The sequence below is a fragment of the Chelon labrosus genome, assembly GCF_963514085.1.
Source record: "Chelon labrosus genome assembly, chromosome: 11".
Lineage (NCBI taxonomy): Eukaryota > Metazoa > Chordata > Actinopteri > Mugiliformes > Mugilidae > Chelon > Chelon labrosus.
Window position 1 is genome coordinate 14,504,226 of NC_140344.1, and position 9,777 is coordinate 14,514,002.

At 42.4% G+C, this 9,777-nt stretch overlaps 2 protein-coding genes across 2 annotated transcripts; one reads left to right on the plus strand and one right to left on the minus strand.

Annotated features, from left to right (window-relative positions):
* Positions 1-81: 81 nt before the first annotated feature.
* Positions 82-3,766, minus strand: acsbg1 (acyl-CoA synthetase bubblegum family member 1). The gene is made up of 12 exons (XM_084556042.1): positions 3,306-3,766; positions 3,114-3,202; positions 2,828-2,948; positions 2,653-2,733; positions 2,412-2,561; positions 2,099-2,275; positions 1,704-1,885; positions 1,311-1,544; positions 999-1,216; positions 709-848; positions 329-575; positions 82-214 (listed from the first exon to the last, which is right to left on the minus strand). The coding sequence occupies exons 1-12, from the start codon at positions 3,633-3,635 to the stop codon at positions 138-140; spliced, it is 2,046 nt and encodes a 681-aa protein (XP_084412168.1). The 5' UTR covers positions 3,636-3,766; the 3' UTR covers positions 82-137.
* A 2,873-nt stretch (positions 3,767-6,639) lies between these two features.
* Positions 6,640-9,733, plus strand: dnaja (DnaJ heat shock protein family (Hsp40) member A). Its single transcript, XM_084554999.1, has 8 exons — positions 6,640-6,663; positions 7,055-7,196; positions 7,885-8,059; positions 8,151-8,255; positions 8,348-8,575; positions 8,666-8,896; positions 8,989-9,089; positions 9,198-9,733. Exons 2-8 carry the CDS (start codon positions 7,065-7,067, stop codon positions 9,411-9,413), a joined length of 1,188 nt encoding a protein of 395 aa, XP_084411125.1. The 5' UTR covers positions 6,640-6,663; positions 7,055-7,064; the 3' UTR covers positions 9,414-9,733.
* The last annotated feature ends 44 nt before the right edge of the window (positions 9,734-9,777 follow it).

The window sequence follows — 9,777 nt, forward strand, 5'->3', positions numbered from 1 at the left end:
AGTGTGGTTCTGCTGTTATTTTCTGCACACAAGATTCAAGTATGATTAAATTCAATGCATGTCCATAAGTGATGAGAAGCAAGGGACATGTGATTTCACACTAACAGTTAAACAGGAATCTCTGAAGGAGCATGACGCTATTCTTGATAGAGGCTCTCTATGACGTTGTGGTACATCTCCAAGACAACGGGGCGACGAAGCTTCATCGTGGGACCTGGAACGAGGAAACGGGATAATGAGCAATACATTGTTGCTGTCCCAAAATGACCCTGCATTCCTTACATAATGTCAAAGCTATGATCAAGACCAATTAGTTGTTGAAATTTACCCAGTTCGCCTCCAGAAACGGAGAAGTCCTTCCACAAAATAGTCCACTTTTGTATGCGTTGTGCATTCGAGGTGGCTGCGGAGTTCACTCTGTCAATTCCCTCTTGAATTGCCTGGTACACGTCTTTGTCTCTTCCTCCGATTATTTCGGACACGTTGGTGGCTTGGCTGCCCAGCTCTCTGCAAAACTCCACGGCCTCCACACTAAGCTCCTCTGTTGGCTCCATGGTTTCTGCATTCGCACAACACTGAAACAAAGAACCATTATAAATCAGTGAATTATAAACCTGCTTTATCTTTTCAAACTTGTAACATGAAGAAACGTTACACTGAGTGCCTGTATTAAATTCTGTGAAAACAAAAATAATAATGGCAGATTACCTTCAGGGTTAAAAGCATGGATAGGAACTTCCTCTTGTCTCCAATCAGCATGGCATTGCTGATGATAGGCAGTTCCTTTTTCACTGCTTCCTCTATGGGAACAGGGGGAACGTTCTCCCCTCCGGCTGTGATGATCAGCTCTTAACAGAAAGAGAGGTCACCCTGACATGTCAGCTGACTCAGACCAAGAAGTCACATCGACTTTCCAGACCGACACGCACCCAAGTGTGTAAATGCAGCCAACAGCGACTGCAAATCTTTCACACAACATCCTCAATTTGCCGTGTTACCTTTTATCCTCCCTGTGATGTACAAGAAACCCTCTTCATCGACCTTCCCCAAGTCTCCAGAATGCAGCCATCCATCTTCATCCAAGGCCTCTCTCGTTTTGTCCTCCATGTTGAGGAAACCCATGAAAATGTTGCGTCCCCAAAAGCAGATTTCACCCGTCCCATCGGAGTCCACGGTGGCCATTTTGTATCGACAGCCGGGCACCACCTTGCCGCAGCTGAAAAGCCAGGAAAAGAAATCTGTCTCAGGCGATTCAGATTCAGTTCAAAGCACAGCAAAGATGACATGATATTTTCTTTTTTTTTTTTTACCTAGGTAGTTTGTAAGCTTTAGGACCTGACATGAAGTGAGGTCCTGTGCTCTCGCTCATGCCGTAGGCCTCATACAAGCGGATGTTCAAGCCCAGGAAAAACTGCACAGTTTCAGGGCTGATTGGAGCCGCTCCAGAGAAGAACTTCTGACAGCAAGACATGCCAAGCTCAGCCCGGAGCCTCTGCAGCACAAGGCTGTCAGCCAGGTAAAAAAGGAACGGTTTCTCCTCATCCCTTAAAAGAAAAAATAAAATAAATAAATCTAATGAATGAAATCGCCTGCTTTTTTTGTATTTACGTTTTGCTGTAGTAAGATTAAGTTCAACTGTGTCATCCGCAACGCATCTTCCAAATTGTCACAAGCATCATTCACAAAACTCGATCTGTACTCACTTTAGCATGCAGTTTTTATTGGCCTCCAGGCTGACTGACATGGCCCACGTTATCAGTTTCTTCTTCACATATCCACACTGACTTATTCCCTGCTTTATCTTCTCCATCATTTTCTCCCATACCCGCGGGACACCCATGTGGGATGTAGGACAAACCTCTCTCAGTGTAGTTATCAGGCTTCCCTGTAGAGAGAGCATAGCAGAGATATTTTAGCCCGGGGCAAAGCAGTCGGCACAAAACATAATTTTTTACTGAGTACACTACATTATTCAGCTTGTTCCTTACACGACTAATATTTTGCATCTAAGTTAGACTGCTGTCACGCCTCCAACATATCATATCCTTTTGTTTAGAGTAAACATGTGTGTGCTTTCCAAAGCATGCGTACTATTTACCTTCAAGGCGTCTGGTTGTGCAAAGTACACCAGCTCGCCCCACTGGATGCCTGTCCAGAGGTCGTAGATCTGAGCAGCGATGTGGCTGAGAGGCAGGTAGCTCACTAGGGACTCCTGTCTGCTGTCGGCTGGCTGCATGTCTCCTGCCCTGCTGGCGTTGCCGGCAGTCCATGTGATCTGTGTATTCATTATAAACCATGACAGAATATTGCTTGTTATTGCTTCCAACATTTCCTCTGCAACAGCGTGCAGCCACAAGCAGATTGTTATAGCAACTGGTCTCTGTTTAAGTACAGGTCACACAGAGGCTCACATTGTCATGACTGAGCATGACTCCTTTCGGCTTTCCGGTGGTGCCAGATGTGTAGATCAGGACGCAGCACTGGTTGGCTCTCTGGCTGCTGATAACGTCATCCAGGTGTTCCTCGGAAACATCCAGGCCGAGCTCCATGAACTCCTCCCACTGTGCAAAAACAGCAATATGCCGCTAAGGACACAGCCTTGGCAGTCATGTTTGCATCTGTGTCGTTTTATGTGGCATCCGAAGGACTTACAGAGTAGAGATTTGAGATCTTCTGCTGGACCTGTTCGCTGTACTGCACTATAGCTTTCAGATGGGGTAGTCTGTCACATACCTATGACAAAAGGGAGAATTTCACCACTGGCTGATTATCACTTGAATAAAGACAGGTACATATTTAACACAGGTTTAAAACTATTTAACATTACCTGTAATATCTTATCCAGTTGCTTTTGGTTCTCTACAACAATTATGTTGGCCTTTGAGTCACTGGCCACATACTGGCAGGCTTCAGGTGAGTTTGTGGCATAAATTCCTGTCATTATTCCTCTGCAAGGAACAATACAGATTAAGGTTGTTATACACATATGAGAAAGAATGTGTCACTTCATCAATAGGTCTTAAATAATGGTTAGAACATCAACTATATATTACAAACAGCTTCAGATGGGAGCTTAGTCTGGATATTGTAGTTTTTGGATGTGTATTTCTCACCCTGCCATGATGGCACCGACCGCAGAGAAGAACCATTCTGCTGAATTGAATCCCAGTATTGCCACGCCATGGAATCGCTCTAAACCAAGCTGCACACATCAACAAAAGTTTTTGGCATTTCTTTTTTTTTAACTCTATTGGTGTCATTTAGCATGTACTAAAAAACTAAGTCCTCTTTTTCAAACAATATACCTTTATAAAGCTCTTGGCAGCCTTCCGGCAGAATTGATAATACTCCAAGAAAGTTATCTTTTCCCACGTGTTGTTCTTCTTGCTGGCAAGTGCGTGCAAGTTTCCATATTTTTCAACCGAGGTGTTGAACATCTGGTGCACCGTGATAGGTTCCTCTGGGCATCCTTCTTCGATTCTCAGGCGCACAGAGCTACTGGCGTCAGAGGTCCAAAGGGAGTGAGACGGAGCAAGAGATGCCCCGGCGAGCTCCCCTTCTGCGCGTTGCTGTCCTGAAAACCAAACGCAGTTCTTTACAACATAGCACTGCAGTCCATTTCTGTGTCCACTCATGAACAACTTTTACCACTATCCCAGAATCACAGTGGAAGTCCTCTCATCCGGCGCAGTGGCATGCTCATAACTCACCCGCAGGAACAAGTTCTTCACCGACTGCCTGCATGTGTGCCATAGACTCTTGAGGTGACGACGGCACGCTGGAACACACAGAGAAAGCATGGGCACTGAACACTCTACCTCAACTTCTGACAGTGGTTTGGGTTGCTGTTTAGATTTCATCACATGGGTCTAATTTGCTGCTGTATTGTTGACTCAACACAATGTCAGGCTTTGGGCACAGCCAAAGCCCCCTTGCTTTGTTTGACAGAGTATATTCAGTGAAAGCAAAAGTACCGTCCATTCCTACTAAATAAAAATACTATTTTCATATATTCAGTATATACTTTACCTACTACATTTACAGTATATTCCTTAAATATATATAGAGTGGTGCAAATGACAAAACCCTGTTCAGCTGTCACCAAACATTTGCATTATGGTGTATTTGCTTGGGAACTGGTGAACCTGGTTCTCTGCAAAGTATTCAAACACATCCCACGGCTAAACTGAAAATATGCCAATGAATTGTTAACTGAAAGTAGTTATTACTTGTGCAGTTTAAAGAAAAGTTCATTTTAAGTTCAACTTACCTGTGCTCAAGTTGATCAACAGCCTTCTCTTCATCCGGAGATATCATATCCAAACCTCAGAACGCGCTTAAAAGTAGACACTTTTCAAATCAGCCTGGTGTGAAACAGAATATGTTTTCCTCCTGGAAACCCTCTATGAGAACCGCATTCAGTTCAGCAAGCCTGATGAAGTCATTAATGCTTGTGAAACAAATCAGAACGACCACGTGGGCGCTGCAATGGACCACTCGTTCAAGTCCACGAACTGAATCTAAATTAGCTCGGCCTTTTTATATGTAAAACACTCTTTTCAGAAACTTACCCAAATCACACACTGATGGTTCAAATACAGGAAATCATGCCATTATACTTTCAGTTTTGATCAAGGTCAATCTGCATTCGTTATATTTTGGGTGGAATGCTGAAATGTTTTAGCATCCCAGACATTTGATCAGGTGTGTTTTTATGTGGAACTTCAAAAAGTTGCATAAAGCTTTGAATGTTTTAGAGTTCCTTTCTTAAACCCCTGCGACCTTTATTCAGCCAAGTCAGCATCGACGGCTTTCAATAGAATTCCTTGCCATTGTGCAACTCTGCTGGAGTCCTCTGAAGAAGCAGGAATGCGTTGCAAGAATATGCAAGAATAATATGCATATAATGGATAGCAGACACAATCAGCCATAACATTGAGCCTGTGAGGTGATTAACATCGATCTCATTACAATGTATTGGGAAACCTGGGTCCTGGGATTTATGTGAGTGTAACTTTGAGACTTACCCCCACCTCAAGATTGTTGCATAATATGTCAACCCCTAATGGCAACAGCAAGCGAGTGTTGCTTGTATTACAGTGCCATATATTCCCCAGATAAGGGACACTCAGGCACCCAGCCATCCACATGATGTAAGAGAAAACATGATACATCAGACCAGGCCACCTTCCTGGACAGGGGTCAGCATGGACACCCTGACTGGCCTGTGGCCATGCAGCCACATATATAGCAAACTCTGTTCCACTGTGCATGTTCTGACACCTGTCTGTCAGAACCAGCATGAACTTTTTCAGCTTTCTGAGCAACAGTAGTTCTTCTATTGGCTTAGAGCGGACTGGTCCACACTGACTGTCCTTAACCCTGATCCCAGATTTGCCACTTTTCCTTCCCTGGACCACTTTTAATAGGATCTGACGACTGCAGACAGATGCTCTGACCCAGTGTGACCCTTGTCAAAGTTGCACAGATTCTTCCATTTCCACACGTTTTTTTGCTTCTAACGCGTCAGATTTGAGGACAAAATGTTCACTTTCTGCCAAATATACACTAACTTGCCAAAACATTATGCACACTAGTGAAAACAAACACATGCAGATGCAACAGTCCTGCACTAAATCTTAGCTTCATGACAGTTATAATGGTCTGTTTATGCTGAAACAGCATAAGAAAGGTGATAATTGAAATGTGTGACCATTTTGGAGGATGTAATTTGTGGTGCTCTTAAACAGTTATTGGTTATTCGGCCAAGCCCACAGACTAAAAAGGGGTTGTCCCACATAAAAAGTATTGAGGTAGAATGTATAAAAGTATGTATAAACTATACAAGTTTACATCAATAATATATAAAGTGAATAAGATATGATAATCCTTTAATTCATCTCACAATGGAGAGATATACAAACTATACACAAAATACAAAGTATATATAAAATATATCGAATAAAGGTACTATATATAAAAATATACAAATTGCTGTGTTAATACCATAACATTCCTGAAGCCAATAATTTAGCGTAGGACTGTTTTATTAAAGCATATGTTTTCGTTAGCGCACCTAATGAAGTGTCAAGTGAGTGTATAGCTACCCCATCCACTGACATTGTGCCATGATTAAGGAGATAATGATATTCACTTGATCAGTGATTTTGACCAATCGGTCATAATGTTATGGCCGATAAGTGCATCCAAGTGCACTAATCTTTTTATCATAATTCAGTTGAATATCATCCTGAAATACAGCCAAGGCTCCACATGGTAGCACGAAATAAAGTGTGTTCAAAATAAGACCTGCTGTTAACACTTTCATTTTCTATAACATTGTTTCATGATTAAAAGAACTTGGCCCACTGCCCCTTTTTTCTTTATTTTTTTTTTATTTTTTAAATTTAATCACCGTAATACAACCTTTCCAAGAATTAGGTCAAGATATATAAGCAGCTGATCCAGCAACCTCTACTGCCCTCCTTGTCTTTCTGCTCCGGTCTTTTCTAGACTCTCGGTCCCAGCCAACGAAACATCCGGCCTCCCCGGTTACAGCTCTCCAGAAAGTTCTGCAGCGTGGAGCGGCTATAAGAGCCGGCAGTCCTCCCCCTCACCACCAGAGTAACTCTGCCGACAGCTTGGATAGCACACAGCTGGCAAGTAAGTCCTCTCTGCTCAGACATTTGAAGGAATATTTAACCGGACAGATGAAGAATGCTAAGGCTTTCATTCATGCTGAATATAATAAAATAACGCTAGTGTTGTAATTTAACGTAAAGAGAACACGTGCTGCTTGTGGTAACGCTTCTTACGGTTATCTTTGTAGCGCATACTGTTAGTTTGTGAATTTTAATCGTTACTTACATTTAACTTTAACGCATTTTGAGCTAAGCCAGGCATTTACACCAATGTTGAACTTTATTTTGGTAATGACAAACGTTTCCGACATGTTTCCACTTCTTTAACGTCGGCACTGACAATTAAGCTCTTTGACAAAATAATACAAAATCCATATGTATTATAATGTATTTAAATGTTATGTTTGTTTCAGGTCAATCACCATGGTTCACGAAACCGGCTACTACGACCTGCTGGGTGTCAGCCCCACGGCTTCCATGGAGCAAATCAAAAAAGCCTACAGAAAGCTGGCGCTGAAATATCACCCCGATAAGAACCCCAACGAAGGAGAGAAGGTGAGGGGGTCAAAGCTATGTCAAAGCTTTACGGTGTTTGCCGTGTATGGACCGCAAGAAATGTGCTTTTGCTAATTTTAAACCGCACCGCCTGTTTGAAGAAGGGACAGCGGGAAGTTTCTAGAAACGTCTGGGCGCTGCGGCTCAGCCTAGGAACAGGAAGATAAGCCTCTGACTAGGTTGCGAAACCAGGGGTTTAAACAAGACATTAGCTCTTCTTTTACATTACATTAAAGTACATAAATTATAATTTGCCTGACTTTATTTGACACATTGTAGATATGCTTTTTGTGTGTGTGTTTTAACCCTTAAGTAATAATAAAGTGTATCATTTCAGGTTCATGGTTCTTTTATTGTCATTCTGAAAATACTGACAAACGAAGAAAACTTAATTTGTCACTCATGTTGAGCAGCAACAGCATTCATAATAACAAATAGCTTATCGAAACTAAATAAGAGAAGCTGCATAGTTTTAAAAACAGAATAGAGCAGTGATGGTCTCAGCCTCCAGCCTTCTGCCTGAGGGGAGGGGGGCAAAGAATCTGTATGCAGTTCGGGTGGGGTCCTTCAAGGTGCAGGACTCGCTGCCTCTGCACCTGTTGAGTACTGTATGTGATCTTTTTTACATGAATGTTGTAAACGCCCGTTTGTTTTCTAAAGTTAAACTTGAATGTTTCTGTTTCCACAGTTCAAGCACATATCTCAAGCATACGAGGTGCTGTCGGATCCAAAGAAGAGAGACCTGTATGACCAAGGAGGGGAGCAAGCTATCAAAGAGGGAGGCATGGGTGGAGGGTCTTCTCCAATGGACATTTTCAACATGTTCTTTGGAGGCGGAGGTCGCATGCAGAGAGAGAGAAGAGGTAGTATATTTATTTTTTTGGTTTTTTTTAAGAACTTCTGCTAGATGCTATTTGAAGTCCTATAACTTTAATACTTACGTGCTTTCTACAGGGAAGAACGTTGTCCACCAGCTTGGTGTTACACTGGAGGAGATGTACAATGGCACTACTAGGAAGCTGGCCCTCCAGAAGAATGTCATTTGTGAAAAATGTGAAGGTAAGTACAAGTGATTCAGAAACAAAAATTCCAGTATCACTCAAGTGTTTGCAGCAGTGTGGAAAATCAAATGATCCTTTTGTCTGTCACAGGATATGGTGGTAAGAAGGGTGCTTTGGAGAAATGCTCAAATTGCAAAGGAAGAGGGGTACAAATAAAGGTGCAGCAGATCGGGCCAGGTATGATTCAGCAGATCCAGAGCATGTGTCCAGACTGCCAGGGACAGGGCGAGAAATTTAACTCAAAGGACCGCTGTAAGAACTGCAATGGACTCAAAGTTGAACGCAAGAAGAAAATTTTGGAAGTTCACATTGACAAAGGTAAGAGTGTCCCTGTACACGAAAGCAATGCAGTTCATATTAAATGTGTTTTGGAAAGCAGACTAAACTGATGATAAATGTGTTGTGCAGGTATGAAAGATGGCCAGAAAATTACATTCCACGGTGAAGGTGACCAGGAGCCTGGACTCGAGCCTGGGGATGTAATCATTGTGCTGGACCAGAAGGAACACCCGGTTTTCCGGAGACACGAGGATAATTTAATAATGAAGATGGACATCAAACTTGTCGAGGCCTTGTGTGGTTTCAAGAAGACCATTCAAACATTAGACAGGAGAACACTCATCATCACCTCACAGCCAGGTAACGTCCTGAGCCGAACTCCAGAGCTGACTTGTCTGTTTCAGTCAAAAAAGACTTGAATTATTTCTTAAGCTCCGTATTTTCATCAACAGGTGAAGTAATAAAGCCCAACGACATCAAATGTGTTCAGAATGAGGGCATGCCAGTTTACAGGGATCCTTACGATAAGGGACAGCTTATTGTTCAGTTCCAGGTAAGTCGCAAATCACAAAACATTACACCAGCAAGACACAAATCTCAATTTCAATCTTTCTGACACATGGAAACATTCCCACTGGCTAATGGTACTTTCATCCTGCAGGTTGAATTTCCAAGTAAACACTGGCTCCCAGAGCACCTCATGTACCAGCTGGAAAGGCTACTTCCTCCTAGAGAGGATGTAATGGTGACTGATGACATGGAGGAGGTGGATCTCTGTGAGGTGGATGAGCAGGCACAACAGAGAAGCTACAGCAGGGAAGCTTATGAGGAAGACGAGGAGGGTCCCAGAAGCGGAGTGCAATGTCAGACACAGTGATTGTTGTCCATTCTACACTGTAATGCATGTCAGGATTTTTGTTAATGTTCGGAATTTATTTTTGTGTTGTTTTTGCAAAGGAGAAGGGTTGACCCACGCCTTTAAGTCTCTAGTTCATAGTGACACGCTGTAAATTTGTGACATTAAGTTTAAAACTATTCTCAATGCCAATTTTGTGTGATTTCTTTCCTGGGTACATGAATATGCAAGCAATGCGAGTAGTGTGCTCCCAAAGTATGAAAACTGTATTTTGGCGTTACTGTTTTGTGTTGTGTATTTAAGATCCATGTCTTTTTATATGTATGTGTTTCTCAAACAAATCTGTGGCACAAATTATTTTGTTTCATTCAGAAGCAAAACAGAC

What these genes read in the sequence shown, in the direction of transcription:
- dnaja (XM_084554999.1), top strand. Translation starts at nt 7,065, where the DNA reads ATGGTTCACGAAACCGGCTACTACGACCTGCTGGGTGTCAGCCCCACG. An exon ending in GGAAGTTCACATTGACAAAG is followed by an intron (nt 8,576 to 8,665) that starts GTAAGAGTGTCC and finishes TGTGTTGTGCAG; the next exon opens with GTATGAAAGATGGCCAGAAA. An exon ending in CATCATCACCTCACAGCCAG is followed by an intron (nt 8,897 to 8,988) that starts GTAACGTCCTGA and finishes TTTCATCAACAG; the next exon opens with GTGAAGTAATAAAGCCCAAC.
- acsbg1 (XM_084556042.1), bottom strand. Translation starts at nt 3,635, where the DNA reads ATGAGTGGACACAGAAATGGACTGCAGTGCTATGTTGTAAAGAACTGC. An exon ending in CTGCCAAGAGCTTTATAAAG is followed by an intron (nt 3,203 to 3,305) that starts GTATATTGTTTG and finishes TGATGTGTGCAG; the next exon opens with CTTGGTTTAGAGCGATTCCA. An exon ending in AACTGGATAAGATATTACAG is followed by an intron (nt 2,734 to 2,827) that starts GTAATGTTAAAT and finishes CTTTTGTCATAG; the next exon opens with GTATGTGACAGACTACCCCA.